The following is a 27,818-nucleotide window of genomic DNA, read 5'->3' as shown; positions in this document are numbered from 1 at the left end:
CAGAGGAAGGAACACTCCCAAACTCATTCTATGAGGCCACCATCACCCTGATACCAAAACCAGACAAAGATACGACAAAAAAAGAAAATTAAAAACCAATAACACTGATGAATATAGATGCAAAAATCCTCAACAAAATACTAGCAAACAGAATCCAACAACACATTAAAAGGATCATACACCATGATCAAGTGGGATTGATCCCAGGGATGCAAGGATTCTTCAATATATGCAAATCAATCAATGTGATAAACCATATTAACAAACTGAAGAATAAAAACCATATGATCATCTCAATAGATGCAGAAAAAGCTTTTGACAAAATCCAACACCCATTTATGATAAAAACTCTCCAGAAAGTGGGCATAGAGGGAACCTACCTCAACATAATAAAGGCCATATATGACAGACCCACAGCAAACATCATTCTCAATGGTGAAAAACTGAAAGCATCTCCTCTAAGATCGGGAACAAGACAAGGATGTCCACGCTCACCACTATTATTCAACATAGTTTTGGAAGTCCTAGCCATGGCAATCAGAGAAGAAAAAGAAATAAAAGGAATACAAATTGGAAAAGAAGAAGTAAAACTGTCACTGTTTGCAGATGACATGATACTATACATAGAGAATCCTAAAGATGTCACCAGAAAACTACTAGAGCTAATCAATGAATTTGGTAAAGTGGCAGGACACGAAATTAATGCACAGAAATCTCTTGCATTCCTATACACTAATGACGAAAAATCTGAATGAGAAATTAAGGAAACACTCCCATTTACCACTGAAACAAAAAGAATAAAATACCTAGGAATAAACCTACCTAGGGAGACAAAAGACCTGTATGCAGAAAACTATAAGACACTGATGAAAGAAATTAATGATGATACCAACGGTTGGAGACATATACCATGTTCTTGGATTGGAAGAATCAATATTGTAAAAATGACTATACTACCCAAAGCAATCTACAGATTCAAGGCAATCCCTATCAAATTACCAATGGCATTTTTTACAGAACTAGAACAAAAAAATCTTAAAATTTGTATGGAGACACAAAAGACCCCGAATAGCCAAAGCGGTCTTGAGGGAAAAAGATGGAGGTGGAGGAATCAGACTCCCTGACTTTAGACTATACTACAAAGCTACAGTCATCAAGACAATATGGTACTGGCACAAAAACAGAAATATAGATCAATGGAACAGGATAGAAAGCCCATAGATAAACCCACACTCCTATGGTCAACTCATCTATGACAAAGGAGGCAAGGACATACAATGGAGAAAAGACAGTGTCTTCAATAAGTGGTGCTGGGAAAACTGGACAGCTACATGTAAAAGAATGAAATTAGAACACTCCCTAACACCATACACAAAAATAAGCTCAAAATGGATAAGAGACCTAAATGTAAGACCAGACACTATAAAACTCTTAGAGGAAAACATAGGAAGAACTCTCTTTGACATAAATCACAGCAAGATCTTTTTTGATTCACCACCTAGAGTAATGGAAATAAAAACAAAAATAAACAAATGGGACCTAGTGAAACTTAAAAGCTTTTGCACAGCAAAGGAAACTACAAACAAGATGAAAAGACAACCGTCAGAATGGGAGAAAGTATTTGCAAACGAATCAACGGACAAAGGATTAATCTCCAAAATATATAAACAGCTCATGCAACTCAATATTAAAAAAGAAAACAACCCAATCCAAAAATGGCAGAAGATCTATATAGACATTTCTCCAGAGAAGACACACAGATGGCCAAGAAGCACATGAAAAGCTGCTCAACATCACTAATTATTAGAGAAATGCAAATCAAAACTACAATGAGGTATCACCTCACACCAGTTAGAATGGGCATCATCAGAAAATCTACAGACAACAAATGCTGAAGAGTGTGTGCAGAAAAGGGAACCCTCTTGCACTGTTGGTGGGAATGTAAATTGATACAGGCACTATGGAGAACAATATGGAGGTTCCTTAAAAAACTAAAAATAGAATTACCATATGATCCAGCAGTCCCACTACTGAGTATATACCCAGGGAAAACCATAATTCAAAAAGACACATGCACTCCAATGTTCATTGCAGCACTATTTACAATAGCCAGGTCATGGAAGCAACCTAAGTGTCCACTGACAGATGAATGGATAAAGAAGATGTGGTACATACATACAATGCAATATTACTCAGCTATAAAGAGGAATGAAATTGGGTCATTTGTTGAGACGTGGATGGATCTAGAGACTGTCATACAGAGTGAAGTAAGTCAGAAAGAGAAAAACAAATATCGTATACTAACGCATATATGGGGAACCTAGAAAAATGGTACAGATGAACCGGTTTGCAGGGCAGAAATTGAGACACAGATGTAGAGAAGAAACGTATGGACACCAAGGGGGGAAAGTGGTGGGGGAGGGTGGTGGTGGTGTGATGAATTGGGAGATTGGGATTGACATATATACACTAATATGTATAAAATAGGTAACTAATAAGAAACTGCTGTATAAAAAAAAAGAATTTGTTTTGCCAATAAAAAAATATAAATAAAAATAATAAATTCTTTTTCAGCTTCAAAAAACAAAAAAGCACTTCCTGTCAAAAACAGAAAACTATTCTATTTTTTTAACTTAAGTTTGAGTTAGATTTACCTATTCCCAGCCTTTTGAGAGAACACACACTTTTTGTAAATTATTGTCATCAAGCTGTCCAATAATGTCATTACCCCTCTGCTAATGCCTGAGACACAGTAGGTACTCAGTAAATACAAGGAAGAGAGAGCAGCTATGAAAGAATGACCCCTAGTATTTCTCTCATACTCCTAGAAAATTCTGGACTCTAAGTGGCTCGTGCAAAATAATCCAGTACATCAATTCTAGAGAAGGTGGGAAGAGAGCAGCAGCAAAAGTTCTGACCCTGGTGCAGACTGCCTGGATTCACATTGGGCCTCACCACCTGCTGGCTGTGTAAACACGTTTCTAAACATCTCAATACCTCCATTTCTCCATGGGTAATTGAGACAAATAACCATACCTACCTGGAAGGATTGTTACAAGGATTGAATAAATTAATCTTTGCAAAGCACTTGGAGTAATGCCTGGTACTTTGCAGGGAGACAGCAACCACAGAGTAATGTGACTGGAGACACTTTATAAATTTATATGGGGAAGCTTTATATAGAGAGAAATACATGTATATACGAAGTAATTATTAGTAAGGGGATTAGCTACTAAAGAAAACAGGAATAGCAGGTACTGGGATGGCTATTACTAGAGCTTGAGGCAGAGGAAAGAACAAGTTTGGGAGAACTCCCTGCCCCACCCACCCCTGCCCCCAAGGCTGAGACTCTGACCTTGTGAGGGAGGGTGACCCTGTGGCCCCAGTAGAGGCCAAGAAGCCCCCTGAAGTACTGGCAAGGGAGAAGCCCCGCCCCCCAGGGCACTGGAGAACCGAGGAGCTTTCCCTGGAGGAGCTGGCCGACTCACCAGGGGGCCACCTGCAGGGGTGCCACGGAACCCACTGGGAATCCTGCTGGGGCGCCAGCAAAACTTGCCAGGAAGCTTCCTGCAGGAGTGTTGTTGAATTATCTGGGGAGCCAGCCAGGAGACCCACGGGACAGGAAGCTGCTGCTGCTGAAACTTGGACCCGTTGGGGTTCCTATATCCCAGCCAAGCACCCGTTGCAGGAGCAAGAACACAGGGACACTCATGGAACCAGGAAAAAGCCCCCTCCTGCTGCAGTGTCCCTCCAGTGACAAAGCCAGCTGGCTAAAGGGAAGTGCTTAGGGGGTCCAGCTCCAGGATCACAGCAGGGCAGTGAAGAGTAGATTTGGAACCAAGAGGCAAAGAGTTGATACCTGGCATACCCTTAGAAAGCACTAGAACAGTATTTGATAACTAAATCTAAAACAAATAAACAGTATTTGATAAATAGCTATGAGGCACACAAATTTTCTAAGTCCTGGCTAGCTCATCTCTGGGAGGAATGTCAAGCTCCTATAAGAAGGGGCCTAAAATAGTGCTTAAAGGCCTGGACTCGAGTAAGATGACATACACGTGAATCCTGCCCTTGCTTCATACTAGATGCAAGGCGGCTTACCAAACCCCTCTGTGCTTCAGTTTCTCCATCTGAAAAATGGGGATAATAATAATATACCTACATTATTGGGTTGCTGTATTAAATAAGTTAACAAATAAAGGGCTTAGAAGGGTACATCTTAGTTTTTATTAGATAGTTGCTTGGTTAGAACAGCAAACAAAAATGTTTCTAATATTATACCAAAACCAGAAATGTAAGTGAGAGCTAACAGGATCGAATTCTTAAATTGGCAGGCTTGAGACATCCTTCAGTATCATTCTCCCCCTCAATTCCCAGGGTTCCACTCTTTCCTGTGATTGACAGCTCTAATATTCTCTTACTCATCCACACCCCGCAATTAGGAGAAATAGTTACCAGTATTTTGCACAGGTTAAGTCACCCAGCTAATGCAATGGTTCTCAACTGGGGGTAATCGATTTTGTGTCAACCCCCCAACCCCAGGAGACATTTGGAAAAGTCTGCAGACATTTTGATTGTCACAACTGGGGCAGGGATGCTGCTCAATAACCTACAGTGCACAGTACAGTCGTCCTCAATAAAGAATTATCCAGTCCAAAATGCCAATAGTGTCACAGTTGAAAAGCCCTGATCTGGAGGGTCCAGGGGCTTTGGAGAAAGAAAACTGAAACGGTGGATGAGCAGAGACACTGTGCCTTGTTCCTCCAGCTACTCTGGGTTCCTGGTTGGTTCAGCCTATGTCATCAAATCCAGACTGTCTGGCCCACAGCAGGAGTCTAAATGTACAATTTCTGATGTCCTTGGGCTATTCATGTCATCTACATAGAAGCTGGGTTTCCACATCTTCCAAACCAAGAAATTAGGGCATAAGTTCTTGAAAGAGCTGCTATTGAAGCAGAATGTCCAAATTTTTAAGAAATCTTGGCAGAAGGAAGCAATATTTGTCTTTTTCCAACTTTAGCAAACCTTTCCAACTTTTTCCAATCTCTTTCTTTCCATAAAGTGCTGTTTAAAACAAGTTTCTCTTCTAAGCTTCAGGCCCTCAGATTCATTCCTGTAGCTGAGCACAATTTTACTAAGGTAATGAAGGTTTTAGGGTCAAAGAAAGGAAAGTATGAGAAGCAACATTATAAAATGAAAAGTTGTTAAATAAACACGTAGGACAGAATATTGATTGACAGTTACTGTGAAAGTATGTTTGTCTTAGCCACAGCTTACATCAGGAAGTGTCTAGCCAGCAAATATGAAATGTGTATGGGCTGTCTGAGGCAACACATGTGAACAAAGAAAAATTAGCTTTTCTGTAACAATATAAACCATGTGTAGCTCATGAGGCTGACAGGACTATAAGTGAAAACGTTTCTTTGGCTGCTCTACCAACCAAATTCCGTGGATATGAAATTCTGAAAACAGCTGGAAACCAATCTTTTTTTTCTGTTAGTTATTCATGATGTTTCCTTTTCTGGCTGTACTACATGCTTGAAATCCTGCATTTGATTTCATCTGAGTGAAAACTGCAGCCCTCAACAAAGAATCACTCATCCACTCCTCACTGGCTGAGGAATTCAGCAACTTGTTGACAGTTTCCAAGGGAGAGTTTCAGCATATGGGAAAATGACAGTATTTCCCATAATTAAAAAGTTCCTGGTTAACTTAGGAATACACATATGTAAATCATTTAAAAATATTTTTCATTTGCTATAGTAAAAGCTCTTTCCCTTCATTTTATTAAGTTCATATTTTCTACTTAGTTTCTAACCAACATCCTACCAAACGTAGATTAAAGCTGTTCAAAGGGATTGCAGGTATAAATAAGGCAATCCTTTATAAGGTACCTCATATTCATATAACTGTTAGCATTTTTCCCTTTACTGAACAATTTACTACCTCAAGTTTTTGTGCACATTCAAAATGCTATTTAAATAAAAATTCTTCTATGAACAATTTCTCAGGAAAAGCCAAATATGCTTGTACATTAATTCCTTCTTTAGAAATCAAAGTATAGTTGATAATAATTACACTGTATTTAACCATAGATTGGGAAGTGAATCAACAACTTTTTCAATGTTAGCACTCGCTAAGGAAGCAATAGGATTCAGTCTGTGAATGAAAAAGAAATTGCATCAGCAAGTCTAGCAGGGGCAGTAAAGCAGGAGGAGAGGGGCCAGACTGCTTTTTTCCTTTCTCAGAAGTCAGGCAGTATCTGTCTGACCTCTCTGGGGTCTCACGAGCCAAGTCTCTGAATTACTTTAAACAACTTGACAAGTTATATAACTGTTACCATCATTACTAACGGTAATTGTGGTCATTAGCAACAATCACCAAATTAAGGGATTTCCGCCAGCATCTCCTTTGTTCTGACAGGATAAATTTTGCAAGGTCGGAAATCAGTTTCTGCGCCCCCAAAGACCGCTACCAGGTACAGTTTATAAAATAATTGCGGGAGGGGGCGTTGCCCTGTCAGCAATTTACCCGAGGCCTACGGTGTACCAGGCATTGCAAGTACAGAGGTGGCAGTCACTCTCTAGTAGAAGTCAGACATGTGATCCTAACACCATAATACCTTCCTGTTCAAAAGCTTTAAATATTAAACAAATCCACAATTTGACATCTACTTCCTCCCTCTGGCTTTTCCTTTGATCAGTGCTGCTGTGGCATTCTGTGAAATTAGATTACGTGGCTAAAATGTGTGTGTGAAGGGGCGGTCATTACTGTACAGCCTTTATGTTACTGAACCTCATTTTCTCGATCTCTAAAGGACTGGAAAAGACTACCTTCATTATGTTGTTCTGAAACTAAAAAGCAAACTGAACACAGTGAAATAAAATATATGAAAATACTTCATAAACTAACATAAAGCAATATTGAAACAAAAACTTATTATTTAAAAATACAAATGAAACAAATCCTTCAGTAGATTCCTACTGCCAGCCTTAACCTCTCCAACTTATAATTTACCAGTTTTAATCAGGGCAAACCAGATTTCAACACAGATTGCCTGGAAGGACATAGTCAATTATCTTTTTTAATATGAGCGATACCTAAATACTCTACTTACCATTCAGAATTTCTGTTGCGTCCTCTGATCCAACAACTGCACAAACCTACTTTTCCAAAGTAATGACACTGAGTCACTGTTTATAAAACATGCTTTCCTTTAAAAAAATTTTTATTTTCCAGGAAGACCAATGGGTTATGATGAGTTACCAACTCTTATGCTTACAGAGTCTGGTATTAGGAAAAACGTGTCTTCATGCGAAATGAACCTAATCCCCAGGGAACCACACCCAAATAAAGTAATGTTCAAGTTACCGGAGCATTCTGAAGTTGATTTTGACTCCTGATACCCATAAGGGATGGTTTGTCCCTATCCACCTCAGCTGAACCATGGCCCAATAGTTATTCCAAAAACTCTCCTCTTATAAAAGCCAAATGTGCTCAATAGACGTCCCTTAAACTACTTGATGTAAAGAAATGCAGGCTGTTGACTGAATCAACCATGATTAACCTTCAACATGTTTCCTTTCCAGACAAATGTTTATTATGTGTAAAATACACGTCTATTAGTATAAAATTTTCTTACATGAATCAGCAATTCAAAATGTTGTAGATCAAACAATACCAATAATATCCTAAACGGAAGTTCTCAAAACTCACTATGGTCTTTAATTTTCAGAAGACCTGGATTCTATGTAATAGTATTTTGCAAGGTGACTGAATATTTTATATATTCCCCAGGGGAATATCATTCATGAATCTTTAGTTTTAAATATTCACTTTTTCTAGCCAAATAAACCACTTACTTTAAAAAGGCTGCTGGTATTTGGATAGCTATCCAAATCGGTTTAACGATTTCATACATTAACTAGATAAGAAAGCAATTTTGTGAGCAGAAATAGATAACCTATATAAACGAACAAGCTTTCAAACTACCAAAGGGCTCCAAGGCTTAAAAATAAGTACAGTCACAGAAAAATGTCACTTTTTACGGAAAGGGTTTTTTTATTTTGTAAAAAGTAATGTTTTGAGTATATTTACTTTACTCTTTTAAACCAGTAAAAGTACAATGATAAGCACTGAGTAAAAAGTACCTTGCTTTATGAACTTATTTTTAACACACTGACGGCATACTGCTCACTGAAGATAGAAATATGTGATCCAATTATAAAACATAACATGTACGTGTAAACACATACAACTAAATAGTTGTGAAAAAATAGAAGATTAATCAAAATACTCTGTTTTAAAATATTAAATTCAAGTTATGTGGAAACTGTATGATAAAAAATCATATTGTATCATCAGAATAACTCTTTAATGGTCATTTCTGAAAAAAAATATTAACTTTAGTTAAAAAGTTAAACTTTCTCTTCAAAGTACTTTCAAAACTTCACTACTCAAATGAAAAAATATTTTAACAGTTCATTCCATGACATGTTATATAGTTCTTATTCCAAGAAATCTTCTTGCGAGGTATAACTAAATCTGCTAGGAAAAGAGTAAGAAAAGCCAATCTAGGAAAGAAAATTGTTCCATTAAGTGGAAGTCAAAGTGTGATCTCAAATTATTGTCTTTTTTTCCCCCTCCCCCTCATTTCTTTTCATGCTACCTTTTGAGACTGAGAGTGCCCTGCAGGGAGTTCACCTTGATCTACATTTTCTCTCAAATCTCCCCCCATCTGGGACATAGCACTGGGAAGCACTAATATCACCCTCTCTATTTCACCAGACTGAAAGCTAAGCCCAAATCTCACTCCTATCCCTGGGCTGCAATGAGTAACATTAAATAAGTGCCTAAAATCTATAATTATTTCAGCAACAAAGTGGACTTGCTAGGGATGATTTTGCTCTACTGTTTTGTTGCCTTAATACCAATTAAACATTAAAAAAAAAAAAGCCCCCACACATTAAAAAACCTGAAATTAAAACCATCCCTAGACAAATAATTTAAACGTTGGGAAAATGAGAAGTAAAAATAGGCCCAACCACTTACAGTCTCCCTCCTCCATTCCTACTTCACACAATTCACCCTAAATAGAAAGAAACAAGTTTTCATCCTGACTGCATCGGGAAAGAGTGCCGCTTATTTGTATTAAACAGGTTGTAAGCTCGGAGAGGCAAACGGGACACCCTGAGTCCCCGTTTCCATCAATCGGTCTGGCCCTGCCCGTTCTCAGTCCGCGTGCCCAGGGCGCTGGCGGCGTCGGGGTTCGGCTCTGGGGGCCCTGCCGGCCTGGCCACGGTGCAGGCGGGCGTTGAAGGCCCCGTAGCGCACAAGGGAGTCCGCTTCAGTTTTATCACTCGGTGCGGGGTGGCCTTTTTGTCGCAGATCAGAACCTTAGCTGGAGGTGGGTGCATGGCCCCGTTCTCAGCACCTCCGGTCTCGTGGGCAGCCTGGGGATGCCCGGGCAGGCCTGTGCCCACCGGGGACGGGGCTTTCAACGGTGCAGAGCGCTGAGCTGCCCTTCCTCCTGCAGCCGGGTTCACGGATGCCCGGGACCAGGACTGCGGTACACTGGCCGGAGGCACCCTGACGGAAGCCGAGTTCTTGACTTTAATTTGGGTGCTGGTGGAAGGCCCCAAAAATCGTACTGGCTTAGGACCAGTCTTACAGTTCACGCCTCCTTCTTCCTCTTCATTGGGCGCTATCAGTCGCCTGTAAATAGAGAAGCAGGTTCTTGTCAAACAGCTGGTCCTGTAAACCAGCAGTTACAGATTATGTAACTAATGAAAACGTCTCCAAAGTCTACCTTCAGGGTGAATAAAAAGGTTTTCGTCAAGAATTTGAGCCAAGAGGTATCAACCTACTTCATCTCTCATCTCCCACCAAGGTCAATAAGTAAATTAGCAAGTTTACAAAAGATTGTTTCAACTGGAATACACTCTTTCAAACTCACACATAATGTTAATACCAGCAAGTTAAAATTTGGAGCGTGACACTGGAATTACACAGCACATTACTCAGTTCTCACAAATTCTGATGTGATCCAGAGGATAACCAGGAGTATCTCAAGTTGTTTTTCCCAGAATAGCAGTTTCAAGAGATTTACTGAAGAAAAAAGGGTTTCACAAATAAACTTGAGAAATGCTACTGCATATGTTATTCTCCTCCTAAAGCTTTAAACTCTATATTAACAAATTAAAGATTCTATGCTAAAGACACCTGTTTAGCTTTGTTGAATCCATATTTCCCAATCATTCTGTAATGCACCCTTTGGCACCCAGTAAAATTATCATGCTATGGAACACATTTTGGGAACTGCTAGAATAGTCGAACTCATGGTATAGTTAGACGGTTTTTGAATTCGAGAAGTATTGGACAAACCTTCAAAGATTCCTCAGCTGAGCTGCCATTCACTATAAAAAGCCTGAAGTGGAAACACTGTTTTACCTTATTTAATTTATTTTTTATTCATTTTGTTTAAACTAAAACAAACAAACAAAAAACAGTTCACCCATTTCTCCCACTGCCCCCCCCCCACCTCTGGCAACTACCAATCATTTCCCTGTTTTTTTGCTTTGGATTTTGTTTGTTTGTTTGTTGTTTGTTTGTTTTTAAGATTCCACATAAAAGACAGCTCATATGGTATTTGTCTTTCTCTGTCTGACTTATTTCACTTAGCATAATATCCTCAAGGTCCATTTGTTGCAAATATATATATATATACACACATACCACAATTTCTTTATATCAACATCCATCAATGGACACTTAGGTTGTTTTTATATCTTGGCTATTGTAAATAATGCTTTAATGAACATGGGGGTACATATATCTTTATGAGTTAGTGTTTTTGCTTTCTTTGGATAGACACCCAGAAGTAGAATTGCTGGATCATATGTTAGTCCTACTTAGAATTTTTTGAAGAACTTTCACATTATTTTCCATAGTGGCTGCACCAATTTACATTCCCACTAACAGTGCACAATGGTTCCTTTTTTTCCACATCCTTGCCAACATTTATTTCCTGTCTTTTTGATGACAGCCATTCTAACAAGCATGAGGTGATATCTCATTGTGGTTTTGATTTGCATTTCCCTGATGATTAATGATGTTGAGCATCTTTTCATTACCCATTGGTCATCTATATGTCTTCTTTGGAAAAATGTTTATTCAGATCTTCTGTCTATTTTTGAATCAGATTGTTTGTTTTTCTGCTATTGAGCTGTATGAGTTCTTTATATATTTTGGATATTAGCCCCTTATCAGATATATGATTTGCAAATATTTTCTACCATCCAGTAGTTTGCCTTTTCATTTTGTTGATGGTTTCCTTTGCTGTGCAGAAGCTTTTTTAGTTTGATGTAGTCCCACTTGTTTATTTTTGCTTCTGTTGCTTTTCATGTCTGATTAAAAGATCATCACTAAGACCTATGTCAAGGAGCTTACCACCTATTTTTTTTTCTAGGAGTTTTATGGTTTACATTCAAGTCTTTAATCCATTTTGAGTTAATTTTTGTGTAGTATGGTGTAAGATAGTGGTCCAGTTTCATTCTTTTGCATGTGGATATCCAATTTTCCCAACACCGTTTATTGAAGATACCTTTCTGCATTGTATATTTTTGGCTCCTTTGTTGTAAATCAGTTGGTCTATATATATGGGTTTATTTCTGGTCTCTCTCTTCTGTTCCACTGATCTGTGTGTCTGTTTTTATGCCAATACCATACCATTTAAATTACTATAGATTGGAATATAGTTTGAAATCAGGGAGCATGATGCCTTCAGCTTTGTTCTTCTTTCTCAAGATTGCTTTGGCTATTTAGGGTCTTTTGTGGTTCCATACATATTTTAGGATTGTTCGTCCTACTTCTGTGAACGTCATTGGAATTTTGATAGGGATTGCACTGAATCTGTATATTGCTTTGGGGAATACAGGCATTTTAATAATATTAATTCTTCCAATTCATGAATAGGGACTATCTTTCCATTTATTTGTGTCTTCTTCAATTGCTTTCATTAACGTCTTACAGTTTTCAACATACAGGTTTTTTATTATCTCCTTGGCTAAATTTATTCCTAGGCATTTTATTCTTCTTGATGCAACCATAAACTGGATTTTCTTAATTTCTCTTTCTGATAGTTCATTATTAGCATATAGAAATGCAACAGATTTTTGTGTACTGATTTTGTTTATTAGTTCTAACAGTTTTTTGGTGGAGTATTTAGGGTTTTCTATATATAATATCATGTCATCTGCAAACAGTGACAGTTTTACTTCTTCCTTTCCAATATGGATATTTTTAATTTACTTTTCTTGCCTAATTGCTCTGGCTGGGACTTCCAATACTATGTTTAGTAAAAACAGTGAGAGTGGGGGTCCTTATCTTGTTCCTGATCTTAGAGGAAATGCTTTGAGCTTCTCACCACTGAGTATGTTTGCTGTAGGCTTGTCATATAAGGCTTTATTATGTTGAGGTACATCCTCACTATACCTGCTGTGCTGAGAATTTTTATCATAAATGGATGCTGAATTTTGTCAAATACCTTTTCTGCGTCTATTGAGATGATCATATGATTTTTGATATGATATAAAAACCATTTGATAGATTGTTTCCAGTTCAAGATGACAACATAGGAAGATACTGAACTCACCTCCAATGGACACCCTGAGTTTACAGTTATATATGGAACAATTTCCTCTTAAATAAAACCTAAAGGCCAGCTGAGTGACAACTACATATTGGGCAACTGAGAAGAAAACAACATTGAAGCAGGTAGGAGAAGCTGGAACACAATCTTGCCATAAACCCGTCCCCCAATGCAGTAATCCGCAACCAGGAAGAAAGTCAAAACCTGCATCTTCTCCCTAAGGAGGGAAAGATTCAAACCCCATATCGGGCTCCCCAGTTTTTAAGACATGCACTTGAGAGATGAGCCCCCAAAACATTTAACTTTGAAAATCAACAGGGTTCAAGTCCTGAGGCCCACAAGACTATAGCAATCTGATAAACAGCTCTTCAAGGGTCCACATGCTCAGATTCACCCACCCCAGGGCCCAGTTCAAAAGCGGCCAATTGCACTCAGACTTAAACAGTAAAGTAGCTCACCTGCTGATAGAAAAGTGCTGGCCTGAGGGGCAGGCGTCTAATTTAACACACACATCTAGAAGCCTGCTGGAACACTCTCTGGGAATGAAGACTAGCAGGTACCATCTTCATGCTCTCCCTTTGCTGTGCTCCAGAGCACCAGTATTTCCCGGAAGAGAGCTTTTACACTCATCTGGAACCCTCACTTTTTATGGCTCTTAGCCAGGGGACAACTCCTGATTGCCTGGCTCTGGAGGCCAGTGGAGCTTGCATTCCTGGTCCCATGGGACTGTAACAATTGGTGTTAACCCAGAAAGGAGCTCATAGCCTTGTCTGGTACCCCAATTTTTGCAAATGCTGCCAAGAGACACCTCTACGTTGCATGGCTCTGGTGGCCAGTAGGGCTTATGCTTGTGGGTCCCACAGGACTGTAACCAATGGAGAAAGAGTTCTTAAACAGCTACCACCCCAGCACACAACAAGAGGCAACAGATCCAGAAGCTCAGTCTTTCCGTGAAGGAGGTCTGTTAGCTGATCATCATGACTGCAGCCTGAGGGGCAGACTTCTAATTAAACACGCATCTAGGGGCTGACTATAATCTTTCCCAGAGACCTCATAGGGTGGGTGCTATCTTCGCACCCACCTTCTGCCACACTCCAAAGTGCCAGTGTCTCCTGAAGGGGAAATTTACATGCAGCTGTAGAATACAATAACTGAACTGATAAACACACTAGAGGGGTTCAACAGCAGACCAGATGAAGCAGAAGAAAGGATCAGTCAACTCAGTCAGGGCAGTGGAATTCACCCAATAAAAGCAGGAATAAAGAAAAAGAATGGAAAAAAAGTGAAGATAATTTAAGGGACTTACGGGACAACATCAAATGGACTAACATTCACATTATAGGGCTCCCAGAAGAAGACAGAGAGAAAGGAGAAGAAATTTTCTTTGAAAAAATAATAGCTGAAAACTATATAGCTGAGAAAGGAAAGAGACATCCAGATCCAGGAAGTCCAGAGAATTCCAAACAAGATGAACTCAAAGAGACCCACACTAAGACACATTATAATTAAAATGTCAAAAGTGAAAGACAAGGAGAAAATCTTAAAAACAGCAAGAGAAAAATAACTTGTTATATAAAAAGGAACCCCCATAAGACCATCAGGAGATTTTCAGCAGAAATTTTGCAAGCCAGAAAGGAGTGGCATGATATATTCAAAGTAGTAAAAGAAAAAAATCCAACCAAGAATACTCTACCCAGCAAAATTACCATTCAGAATTGAAGGAATAATAAAGAGTTTTCCAGACAAACAAAAGCTAAAGGAGTTCATCACCATTAAACTGGCCTTACAAGAAGTGTTAAAGGGACTTCTTTAAGCTGAAAAGAAAGGGCACTAATTAGTAACAACACATATGAAAGAATAAATCTCACTGGAAAGGTAAATATATAGTAAAGGTAGTATATTAATCATTATAAAGTTAGTATAAAGGTTAAAAGAAAAAAGTAATAAAAATAACTATGATTACAATAATTAGTTATGGAATACACAATATAAAAAGATGTAAAATATGACACCAAAAACCTAAAACGTGGCAGGGGATAGTATAATGTTGAGCTTTACAATGGAATCAAACTTAAGTTGTTATCAACTTAAAACAGACTGTTATAGATATAAGTTGTTATATGTAAGCCTCATGGTAACCACAAAGCAAAAACTTATAGTAAATACACAAAAGATAAACAGAAAGGAATATAATCATACCACTAAAGAAAGTCATCAAACCATAAAGGAAGAGAGCATGAGAAGAAAGGAACAGAGACGAACTATAAAAACAATCAGAAAAAATCAACAAAATGGAAATAAGTACATATCTATCAATAATTACTTTAAATGCAAATGGATTAAATTCACAGAGTGGCTGAATAGATCAAAAAATAAGACCCATCTATATGCTGCCCACAAAAGACTCACTTAAGTGTAAGGACACACACACACTGAAAGTGAAGGGATGGGAAAAGATATTCCATGCAAACCAAAAGAAAGCTGGAGTAGCTATACTTATATAAGATAAAATAGACTTTAAAACAAAGACTGTAATAAGAGACAAAAAAGGGCATTACATAATCTTAAAAAGGTCAATCCAACAAGAGGATATAACATTTGTAAATATTAATGCACCCAAAATAGGAGCACCTAAAAAATAAGGCAAATATTAACAGAACTAAAGGAAGAAACAGAGAGCAATACAATAATAGTGGGAAACTTCAATACCCCACTTACATCAATGGATAGATCCTACAGATAGAAAATCAATAAGGAAACATTGGCCTTAAATGACATGTTAGGCCAGATGGACTTAACAGATATTTACAGAACATTCCATCCAAAAATAACATAGTACACAATCTTCTCAGGTGCACATGGAACACTTTCCATGATAGATCATGTGTTAGGCCACGATATGAGTCTCAGTAAGTTTAAGACAACTGAAATCATATCAAGCTCCTTTTCTGACCACAATGGTATGAAACTAGAAATTAATTACACAAAGAAAACTGGAAAATTCACAAATACATAGAGATTAAACAAGTTACTGAACAACCAATGGGTCAAAGAAGAAATCAAGAGAGAAATCAAAAAATACCTTGAGACAAATAAAAATGGAAATGTAACATACCAAAATTTGTGGGATGCAGTGAAAGCAGTCCTAAGAGAGTTCATAGCAATGTTTACCTCAAGAAATAGGATAAATCTCAAATAAACAACCTAACTTTACACCTCAGGAACTAGAAAAAGATCAAACAAAAGTTAGCAGAAGGAAGGAAATAACAAAGATTAGAATAGAAATGAATGAAATAGAGACTAAAAAGACAATAGGAAAGATCAATAAAACTAACAACTGATTTTCTGAAAAGATAAACAAAATTGACAAAGCTTTAGCTAGATTCACCAAGAAAAAAGAGAGAACTCAAAATCAGAAATGAAAGAGGAGATGTTGAAACTGATACCATAGACATACAAAGGATAATAAGAGGCTACTATAAACAATTATATGCCAACAAATTGGACAACCTAGAAGAAATGAATTAATTCCTAAAAATATACAACCTACCAAGACTAAATCATGATGAAATAGAAAATCTGAACAGACCAATGACTACTAAGGAGATTGAAATCTCCTAACAAACAAAAGTTCAGGACCAGACAGCTTCACTGGTGAATTCTACCAAACAAATTCTTCAAAGAATTAATACCAGTCCCTCTCAAACACTTCCAAAAAACAAAAGAGGAGGGAACTCTGAAATTCATTAAGACCAGTAGTACCCTGATACCAAAACCAGACAAGGATGCCATAAGAAAGTTACACACCAATATCCCTGATGAACATAAATGCAAAAAATCCTCAAAAAAAAATACTAGCAAACTGAATTCAACAATACATTAAAAGGAACACACATGATGATTTACTCCAGGGATGCAAGGATGGTTCAACATCCACAAATCAGTCAATATGATACACTATACCAACAAAATGAAGGAAAAAAGTCACATGGAACATTATTTTAAATGACCTTAAAACTGTCAAACTGTCAAGCAACCACTGTCAAAAGCCTGCCTGCTCCTTCCACTGCTTCCATCAGTTTCACTTCATGAAGATCACCTTCTGAACATGTGTAATGGCAATCCTCCAAGTCTTCTTCCTCTGACTCAGCACTGTTGTGTTTTCAGAGGCAAATGTAAGATACTGAACTCTGATTTTTGGAAATGGGATCATAATAGCATAGTGATTTGAAATATAATATATTCAACCTCAAAACTCTACTGAACATAACTAAAATTTTGTAGGTGAGAAATGGTTCTTTGGGACCTCACAAGTGCTTCCAAGTCATCGTTACCTGGTCCATGAATCAAAAATGATACTTAATAAAATCCCAGAGGAAAAAGACAACTAACACAGAGGAGAGTTTCCATAAAACCATTTCTGCTTGCTTTATATTTTGTACACATCTTCCACTGGACTCTAGTCCAAGGTTGCTCCACCTGAGCACTATTGCCATTTGGGATTCAACAATTCTTTGTCATGGGGGGCTGCCCCCTGCATTCTAGGACGTTTAGAAGCAACCCTGGCCTCTACCCTCTGGATGCCAGCAACATCCCCCACCTGACAGTGTCTCCAAACGTTACCAAATATATCCCCTGGGGAACAAAACTGTCCCCAATGGAGAACTACTGCTCTAGACCCAAATAATATTTGCTAACTATAAGTTCGAACACCAAAATAAATGATAATAAAATGAGAGCCTTTAAGCAAAAAGATCTGTTTTAACGTATGATTTACTACTAAAAACTGAATAAAATTCTCTGCACCTCTGTGAAAGATCCAGAGGGCAAAAGTAAGAAAGCAGTCTGAAATTTCATACGGGCCCTGAATCAAATTCTAGAATAGATGATCAAGAAATCAGAATGTCTGAAAGTCATGAATACTACCCAGACAATGAAAATGAAATATAGTTTTAAATGTACGTAAACCACAGTGAAAGACACAGATGTGGAGTGAATTCAGTGCTAATGATTTCATAGAACACAAGATAATACTACTAAATAAAAATGTTATTTGTGGTAACAGGAAGGAGAAAGGGATTCAGAATAAATCACAGGAAATTTCAAATATTAAGTCTAATAAATTTCTTGACTATTGCCAGTAAAATCTGGGATTTCACTTTAGTGGGGAAAAATACTTACCACAGCATTCTCACTGTGTCCAGCAGTATTTTTAAAATCATAGGCTCCCAAAAAGAACATACCATATAACTCAGTTTTAAAGAATTACTTCCACTTTTTACATAGTTCTGGTAACTTTGCATTTGATTTTTTTTTTTATTTTGGCCACGCCACACAGCTTGTGGGATTTTATTTCCCTGACCAGGTATTGAACCCGGGCCCTCGGCAGTGAGAGCACAGAGTCCTAACCACTGACTGCCAGGGTATTCCCTCAAGATTTACATTTTGGGGCTTCCCTGGTGATGCAGTGGTTGAGAATCCACCTGCCAATGCAGGGGACACAGGTTCGAGCCCTGGTCCGGGAAGATCCCACATGCCGTGGAGCAACTAGGCCCGTCCACCACAACTACTGAGCCTGCGCTCTAGAGGCCGCGAGCCACAACTACCGAGCCTGTGTGCCACAACTACTGAAGCCCGCACGCCTAGAGCCCGTGCTCCGTAACAAGAGAAGCCACCGCAGAGAAGCCTGTGCACCACAACGAAGAGTAGCCCCCGCTCACTGCAACTAGAGGAAGCCCACACTCAGCAACGAAGACCCAATGCAGCCAAAAATAAATAAATAAAGATTTATACTTTGATGGTAAGGCAGAATATTCACCTAGGTGATTAATAAGCTCAATGAGGTCAAGAACCATTATTCACTCCCCCAGTAGAGGCAGTAAAAATATAGGTCATAGATTAATTTTTTAAAAATCAACAAAGAACAGATAACCTCTTTCGAATTGGGGCCATGTGACGTAGGCTTCCATGTAAAGGCCGCTCTTCCAGAGTCCAACATTCTATCAGTTCATGAGGCACCCGCCAGTAGCTAACACCTGGAAGATAAAAAGACAATTTAGAGAACCACTGTCCACTGCCAAAGGCTCAGCAACACTTTTGTATAAGACCGGCCAGAAAAAGTTTAAGGTTCATGACTCCCATTTGATGAAGAGAAGTATAAGCAGGAAGTGCTCCCAAGAAGAGCCAGGGCAATAGTGGCATAGCTCATGACCCGGGTCCAGAAAGAGCTGGCTACCAGCCGCCCCAGCTCTGCCACTGATAACCAGAGGTCGTTATACAGACCTTGGGCAACTGAGTGTATGCTGGTTAAGGGCACAGGCACTGGAGCCAAAACTGCCTGGGTCTGGATCCCATTTCTGTTATTCACTAATCATATCACCTTGGGAAAATTTTCTCATCTGTGAAATGATGACAATAATAGTACATACCTTGCTGCGATAATTAAATGAGAAAATAAAAACAAAATGCCTAGAACAGGGCCTGGCACAGACTTAGCACTCAAGAGATGTTAGGTGCCTTTATTATAAGTCACAGTGTTGGTAGTAATGTGAAAGGATTGGACAGTAGGGGTTCTAACACTTGCCCTGTCTACCTCACTAGGTTGCTGCAATCATCAAATCAGATAAATTTCGTGAACCACTCTGTAAGAGGCAACCACTATATGAATATGAGGTATCAATACCTTATAGGCATCTTTTCAAACAAGAATAATCTGTGTTAATGTGGCAGGCCAAGATTCCAGTCAAATTCACTTAATTTTTAAATCTGATACGTTTCTTTGTTTAAATTTATTCTATTGAAGTATAGTTGATTTACAATGTTGTGTTAATTTCTGCTGTACAGCAAAGTGATTCAGTTATACATACATACATATGTGTATGTGTATATATATATATATATATATTTTCATATTCTTTTCCATTATGGTTTATCACAGGATATTGAATACAGTTCCCTGTGCTATACAATAGGACCTTGTTGTTTATCCATTCTATATATAATAGTTTGATATGTTTCTGATTGAAAGCTGAAAATGTATTCCTTTTTTTTTAAAATTTATTTTTGGCTGTGTTGGGTCTTCCTTGCTGCACGCGGGCTTTCTGTGGTTGCAGCGAGCGGGGGCTGCTCTTCGTTGTGCTGCGCGGGCTTCTCAGTGCGGTGGAGCATGGGCTCTAGGCGCGCGGGCTGCAGTAGCTGTGGCACGCGGGCTCAGTAGTTGTGGCTTGTGGGCTCAGTAGTTGTGGCACGTGGGCTCAGTAGTTGTGGCTCGCGGGCTCTAGAGCACAGGCTCAGTAGTTGTGGTGCACAGGCTTAGCTGCTCCGCGGCATGTGGGATCTTCCCGGACAAGGGAACGAACCTGTGTCCCCTGAATTGGCAGGCGGATGCTTAACCACTGCGCCACCAGGGAAGTCCCTGAAAATGTATTCTTATGAAGCTTAAAAACCTTATGCTAAGTGAAAGAAGCCAGACACAAAAGGTTATATATTGTATGATTCCATTTATATAAATATCCAGAATACACAAATCCACTGAGACAGAGAGCTGACTGGTAGTTGCCAGGGGCTGAGGGGAGAGGGGAATGCAGAGTAACTGCTTAATGGATACTGGGTTTCCTTTTGTGGTGACAGAAGTGTTTTGGAACTAAATAGAGGTGCTGGTTACACACACTGTTAATGTAGCAAATGTCACTGAAATGTATACTGTAATTAATTCTATGCTGTGTGAATTTCACCTCATTTTTAAAAAAAAGAACCATAAAAATTATACATAGACACATTAAAAAAGGCTTAAAGAATGATGCTGAATAAAAACTGCTTGGTATTAAAAACAACAGTAACCTTTAAGTCCCAAGAAGGAATCTGGTGTCTTCTTTTTTAATCATTAAAGGGCTAGTAATAACAAACAACTTAGCAAGCTGGGCACATAAGTTATTATATATAATAGACATGTCCAAATACTCGAAGTCTATGGACCTCATTTTAAGACAACAACTTTCTAGAACTGCTTGATCATACTCCCAAACCTACTTATGCTACAAAGCCATCACCAAATCTCATCCATTAAGTTTTTATTTTTAAGTCAGGTTTATTGAGATATAATTTACATAAAATAAAATTCACTCTTTTTAAGTACACTGAGTTTTGACAGATGTATACAGTCATGTAACTATGGCCACAATCAAGATACAGAACATTTCTATCATCCCCAAAAAGTTCCCTCCTACCCTTCCACAGTTGATGCCCTGTCCTCCATTCCTTAGTTTTGCCTTTTCCAAAGTATCATATAAATGGAATCATACACCACATAGCCTTTTGTGTCTGGCTTCTTTACCATGATGCTTTGAAGATTCATCCATGTTGATATATGTATCAATAATCATCTCTTTTTCTTTCTGAGTATTCCTTTAAATGGATATACTGCAGGCTTCCCTGGTGGCGCAGTGGTTGGGAGTCCACCTGACAATGCAGGGGACACGGGTTTGTGCCCCGGTCTGGGAAGATCCCACATGCCACAGAGCGGCTGGGCCTGTGAGCCATGGCCGCTGAGCCTGAGTGTCCGGAGCCTGTGCTCTGCAACGGGAGAGGCCACAACAGTGAGAGGCCCGCGTACCGCAAAAAAAAAAAAAAAAAAAAAGGATATACTGCAATTTGTTTTTAAGACTTTCATTTTTTTCCTGCCTATAATTCACATTCATTGTACAAAACTTGGAAAATATAGAAAAGTATATATAAAAAAAAATAAAAATCACTTCTAATCCTAAAACTAGGAATCGTGGCTCATGACATTTTGATGTATCTCATTCCAGTCTTTTTTCTATTCGTATGATATGCACATAATTGAAAACACATTATATTTAATTTTGTTTTCTGCTTTTGACCATTTCTTACTTTATCATGCGCACTCATCAACATAAAAAGTTATTCAAAATAATTTTATTTTATCATTATTATTTTTTCAGCCACGCAGCATGCGGGATCTTAGTTCCCCAACCAGGGATCGAACCCATATTCCCTGCAGTGGATGTGTGGAGTCCTAACCAAAAGACCACCCAGGAATTCCCTCAAAATAATTTTAATAGCTATATCCATCTACAACCTGTGGATGTGCCAATGTGTATTTAACCCTGTATTATAGACATTTAGATTGCTTTTATTTTTTCCCTATTATGAATAATGTTTAGTTGAACATCTCTGTTCATAAGCCTTTGTCTGCATTTGATTTTGTCTTTAAGGTAGATTTCTAGAAGTAGAATTATTGGCTCAAAGAATATGAACAATTTTGATGCTATTGATACATACTGATAAATTATTTCCAAAAAAAGTAATATGAACTTTATTCCTGCCAAGAATTCATGAGATCTTTACTAATCTGGTATATAAAAAAATAGTTCTCATTTAATGTATAGTTCATTGATAATGAGTTTGAACCTCTGCCACATTTATTTCCTTTTCTGGGAATTTTATGGCCATGAACCTTATACATTTATTTGTAGTAGGGTTGAGCTGGTTTTCTAATGAATTTAAATAAACCCTCTTTATTATAAGGGTAATCTTTGTCCAGTTAATGCAACACTTTTATCCAAGTTTTTTATTAGTTTCTAAATTTTATTTATAATGTTTTATGTTTTAAAGTTAATACATTAAATATTATGTAATCAAACTTCTTTGTCTTTATGTTTTATTTTAAGCTTATAATTTCTTTCCCTATTAAGAAATCAGTTATTTGCTTACATTTCATTATAGTCTATAATAGTTTCATTTTTCATTCATAAATCTACCTGGGATTATTTTCATAAATGATGTGAGGTTAAAGTTCTGTTTTTCTCCCAAATAATCTATCCTTTTTTATTGGTATTTAATGCTTTCTTATCACATAGTGATTTTATTCTTATAAATTTAATGGATTTTACTCCTGATCTCTGCATCTATTCTTGTACCAGAAAGACATGGTTTTATTAGTATAGAGCTACATATAGTATTTTGGCCATCAAACAGAGTTAAACTCATCCCTCTAATGACTTCTACTTCCCAAAATGTTTTGGGGTATTTCACCTGTTTATTCTTTCAAAGGAATTTTAGGATCATTTCCTCAAGATTCCCAAAGAGGTCCATTGATATTTTGGTAGGAATTGTGTTAAACCTATAATTTAATCTGAGAAACACTAACATCTTTATAATATTCAGATTTCTCATTCAGGATCATAGTATGTCTCACAGTAATCTTCATCTCTTCTTTTTTATAGATGGATAGATGGATGGATGGACAGATAAATACATTTTAGCAGTTTTCTTCGTAAAGGACCCAAGCATTTCTTGGTGGCGCAGCCTAGTTATTTTTGTTTATTGCTATTGTGAATGGGATTTTCTCCTATAATTTCTAATTAATTTACCATAAGTAAGCTGCTAATCTTTATTTATATTGTATCTAGCTAGTTTAGTCTACTAAACTCATCATTTGAAATACCTTTAGTCGATTATTTTCGGGTTTTCTACAAAGACATACCGTCCACAAATAACAATAACTGTCTTCTTCCTTTCAATAGTTCTTTCTCTTACTTCTGTTTCCTGTATTATGGCTTTCCACAGGCCTTCCAGAACTTTGTTAGATAACAATGTTACTCTATTGCATGCTTTCTAAAAAGTTAAAATCAGTCACACGCTTTGTTAAAGTCAGTGATCCCAGCTCTCTGCTCCAGCTTCCTGAGTCAGTGTAGAAAGAAACCCAGCCAGGCCCTCCCAAAGCTTCCCAGGCAGCCTGCTAGTCCAGCGGCACAAAAGGAGACAAGAACACCAGGGCGGTAGTTCTTCAACTTAAGCCCAAGTGTCTCAAAGTCAATTCAATCTCAAGTAATAAGCTTAAAGAGAATAGCATTTTGTTCAACACACTTCATCCTATCTGTTTGAAGGGCGTGATATGAAAAGAAAAAGGAGGAAAACTGAGTGGGGCAAAGTTGAGGAAAAAAAGGATTGGTACTAGCATCCTGCCTGAAAGAGGAACAGCTGATAGTTTTAAAAAGCCTCTTCCTTTCCTTATTCAATCTTACATGACTTGCAATGTCTGTCTCTACCAGCTTTTAAGATCATTTGAGGACTGAGATGTATCTTATTTATCTTTGGACAATTTTAGGACTTAATTATAGTGCTTGCACCTAATTGACACTCAATACATGTTAATTAAGAAAAAAAACTTAGGCATAGAACAGTTAACCCTCTGTGATCTTTAAGCAAGTGGCATGTCTCTCTGAGACTTCTTCTCCTCTTCAATAAAATCGTAAACCAGCATACAGGCTTGTTTTAGGACTAAGAGATACTGAATGTAAACTACATATCACACTGAATATCAAGCAGCATTACTATTATCAACTCACATAAGCAGCTTGGTAAAGACAGTCAAATTTCAAAGTGTGCATTTAAAGAATATTTGTTTTCTAAGGGCTCTTTAGATATCTTCCCAGCATGATTTTCATTTTCTCTCTCTCCCTTTATTTTTTTTTTGATTACACATTTTATGCTTAATTTAGAGGTATACTTCCTAGGACAATGCTAGGTACACAGTAGGTGCTACAGAAACTCTTTTTATTATTTTTTTGTAATAAATTTATTTATTTATTTTTGGCTGTGTTGGGTCTTCGTTGCTGTGCGCGGGCAGTCTCTAGTTGCAGCAAGCGGGGGCTATTCTTCGTTGTGGTGCGCGGGCTTCTCATTGTAGTGGCTTCTCTTGTTGTGGAGCATGGGCTCTAGGCGCGTGGGCGTCAGTAGTTGTGGCTCGTGGGCTCTAGAGCGCAGGCTCAGTAGTTGTGGCACACGGGCTTAGTTGCTCTGTGGCATGTGGGATCTTTCTGGACCAGGGCTCGAACCCGTGTCCCCTGCATTGGCAGGCGGATTCTTAACCACTGCACCACCAGGGAAGCCCCAGAAACTCTTTTTAAATTGAACTAAATAAGCATAACTAACAAAAGTGTATTTTAGGTTACTGTATTGTAGATTATTAATAATACCTAGCAATTCATGGGGTTTAAAAATTTGTAAGTAAACTGCCTCAGTGTTACTATAAGGTGACAACTACCTGGACCCACACCAAAAACATTTTCTCAAAAAAAGAAATGCTGTATTTGAACTTGCTTTGTCTTATTAAGGAAAAGTCTACTTTCTGCCATGAAATGAAAGAATTGTACTGTACCTTTTCCTTCCCAGGCATCAAAGGCATCCATCATTTCCTTCAATTCTGCTACTGAATAATAGCTCCAAATATACTGAACATTATTTCCTGCCTCCCTAGAAATATTACAAAAGGTAATGAAAATATACTACCTAGGTATATATACAGCTAATAGACACTCAATAAGTACTTGTTAACTAAGGGAAAAAAATATGTAGGTAATGAGTAGTTGTTCTTCTGTGATCCTTAAGCATATATATATATGTGTATATATATATATATATATATTCTATATACGACATACTAGATGAGTATAATATACTACACTTACGTACTAACCTACATTTAGTCTCTTTTTACTGCAGTAAAGTATTTGTTAATTCCACAATATAAACTGTGCAGACAAATCAACAAATCCTTAAAATAAGTTTTCTTAAAAAAATCACCTAACTCCAGTAAAGTTAGAAAAGGTTCAACTTTGACTAAACCTTTCCTAGCACTATGTCAGGCACTTATATATCATATACAAACATCCCTGCCTGTAAAGAATTCAGAAAATGATAACATATTAATTATCTAAACAGCAAGCTCATGTGGTCGTGCATTAGTCACTGGCATGTGACCCAATCCAATCTCTCAGAGAATTAAAAAAAAAAATTTTGCTAAGTGAATTGACTGGTATAAATGAGATTACAGGGAAAATATTAACAGAATAACCCTTAAGAATTTAACATGTTCAAGGCATAGAATTTTAAAGTTGGGAGGGACCAGATGAAAAGTCTTTCAGCATTTCTCAAACCAGGACACCAAGACACAGGCCAGTGCTGGGTCCCTCAGTGGGCCTGCTGACTTCTAGGCCAGGCTTCTGTCCCTGGACTATAGTGGAGGGGAGATACCCAGGCATGTGGCTTTTCTTTTCTTTCTTTCTTTTCTCTTTTTATAATGCCTCTCAGGGGATTCTGATGACCACTCCCAGTTGAGAACCACTGTACTAGACCACGTAGATGGCCTATTGCTTATACAGATGTGAAATGGTCTGAATTACAACCTCCTCATGAAACAGGCCTATCTCGACAGCTATGAGATTCACTCTGTCTGTTGAGAGGTACTGGCTTCTTTCCTAGTCAACCACATATTCCATTCAATAACACCTCTTAGAAGAGACCAAGACTTTATTTTGTTCCTTTTCATATTTAAACGTAGACATACCTTTTAAAAACGCATTTACTGTGAATTCTTCCTCCCAGCTGCTTATCAATTGCATCTGTTCCATCAGTTTTTGTGGAATATACACCAATAATTCTACTCTCACAGCTTGCACCAGATGTGTTAAGATAGTGGAGAACCCAAACTGTTGGTTTATTGCAAACTAAACCATACGAATCACAGAAGTCTGTTAAAGCCTGGGGCAAAAAAATATATAAAATTTGAATTTAATTCTGGAGTAAAGTCAAAATGAATTTGCTCTATTACTTTCATGTAAAGCTGTAATTTCAGCTGGTCATAACGGAAATAAAAAAAAAAAGATTATATATCTCAGCCTACTGTTTATGCCTTTAAAAACCAAACCATTTGTTGAATTTGGGATATTGGGGGAGGTGAGGCAAATTACCACCCAAAAACCCAAAACCTTCTCAGCTAGAGAATCTTTTTCCACATGGAAATTATGTTTTACTTCCTCTTCCTTTAGACTCACTACCAACATCATTTTAAAATCTTCATATAATAAGCAAAAGTTAAAATTATTTCTTTTCCCTTTCTTTTCCCCCCAATTTTCCATTTGACTCAATCTTCCTTTTACCTCCTACTGACTTGCCCCATAGTTGATGCTTATTCTTAACTCCAAATCCAATCATGGATTTACCAGATTAACTTGTTCTTTTACACTGAAAGATATGAATATATGAACTCGATATATACTGTCTGAACTCATTTGGCATTTATCCACCTATTCACTCAATCACTTGAATACTAAGTACCTATGTGTGAATAATAAGCACTGTCTAAGGCCTTGGAGACATAATGGTGAGCAGGAGACAGGGTCCCTCCTTGAGTTTATAGCTGATGCAGAAGACAGACATTAAATAAGCCATCAGCACACAGTGTAAGAAGTGCTACTAGGTAAGCCTACGAGGTGCTAAGGGGCACAGAGGAAGAGGGCTTCACCCAGTGGAGTGGTACAGGCCCTCCCTGGGAGAAACAGCATTATTGCTGTGAGCTCTCTGAGGACAGGCACTCTTTTCTGTTTTGTTTTGTATCCCAAGTCCCTAGAAAAGTACCTGATACAAAGGAGATGCTTAATATTTACTGACTCAGTGAAGGAAAAGAGGACCCTAACATGTGTTGCATTTTCATTTAATATTGCCATCTAACTCCTGTATTGGCTTTTATCTTCACTTGCACATCTATGAAAATCACCAACAACATTATAAACCATTCAAGGGCAAAAACTGCATGTCATATTTCTTTGTGTCCCACACAGTCCCTAGAACAGGGTCCTATATGTCAAAAACACTTGAAATAAATAGGAGTTGGCTGGCAGAATGAATGTTCGCATGCTGTGTCTGTTGTGCATACAAACCAAGAATGAAAGACTATAAAGGTGAATGTTAATCTGTCCCAACTTTCCAGTTAGGCTTTTTCAGCCCCACTCTGCAGATATGGCAAACAGCATCAAAAGACTGTTCGACAACTCAGTTTATAAATAATTCCAATAGCAGAACCCATACAACCATGCAAATTCCCAAAGGGGATCTGGAACCAAATCAACTTTCTCTTCATGCTGCACTCCTAATAACCATACTGTCAGCTTGCTCTCCTGAACACTGACATCCAACTCAAAGAATTCAAACCAATTCAAACCACTTTTCACTATGAACAATTATCTAGGAAAAATATTTTTCTTAGATGTTCAAGGTGCTAATTAATAGTAAATATAATACTTATCAATAAGACAAAACAGATGAAGCTGTTCAAGTCATGTAAAGACATTTCAAATGTGATTTAAAA

At 37.9% G+C, this 27,818-nt stretch overlaps 1 protein-coding gene across 5 annotated transcripts in view; it reads right to left on the bottom strand.

The window, feature by feature from the left end:
* Nucleotides 1-7,210: 7,210 nt before the first annotated feature.
* Nucleotides 7,211-27,818, bottom strand: part of KCTD18 (potassium channel tetramerization domain containing 18) — a 29,377-nt gene continuing 8,769 nt past the window's right edge. For 4 of the 5 annotated variants that reach the window (XM_027124691.1, XM_027124716.1, XM_027124699.1 and 1 more), the window contains 4 exons: nucleotides 26,019-26,212; nucleotides 24,831-24,925; nucleotides 18,582-18,684; nucleotides 7,211-9,714 (listed from right to left, as the gene is read on the bottom strand). In XM_027124691.1, coding sequence (XP_026980492.1) covers nucleotides 9,207-9,714; nucleotides 18,582-18,684; nucleotides 24,831-24,925; nucleotides 26,019-26,212 — 900 coding nt within the window. In that variant the 3' untranslated portion in view covers nucleotides 7,211-9,206. The remainder of the gene's footprint in view (nucleotides 9,715-18,581; nucleotides 18,685-24,830; nucleotides 24,926-26,018; nucleotides 26,213-27,818) is intronic. The other variant, XM_027124706.1, reaches the window with a different exon arrangement.

This window comes from Aethalodelphis obliquidens, unplaced genomic scaffold, assembly GCF_003676395.1.
Source record: "Aethalodelphis obliquidens isolate GAN/ISIS:26980383/991018 unplaced genomic scaffold, ASM367639v1 scaffold2, whole genome shotgun sequence".
NCBI classification, from domain to species: Eukaryota; Metazoa; Chordata; class Mammalia; order Artiodactyla; family Delphinidae; genus Aethalodelphis; species Aethalodelphis obliquidens.
This window is presented reverse-complemented; position numbering and strand designations above follow the sequence as displayed.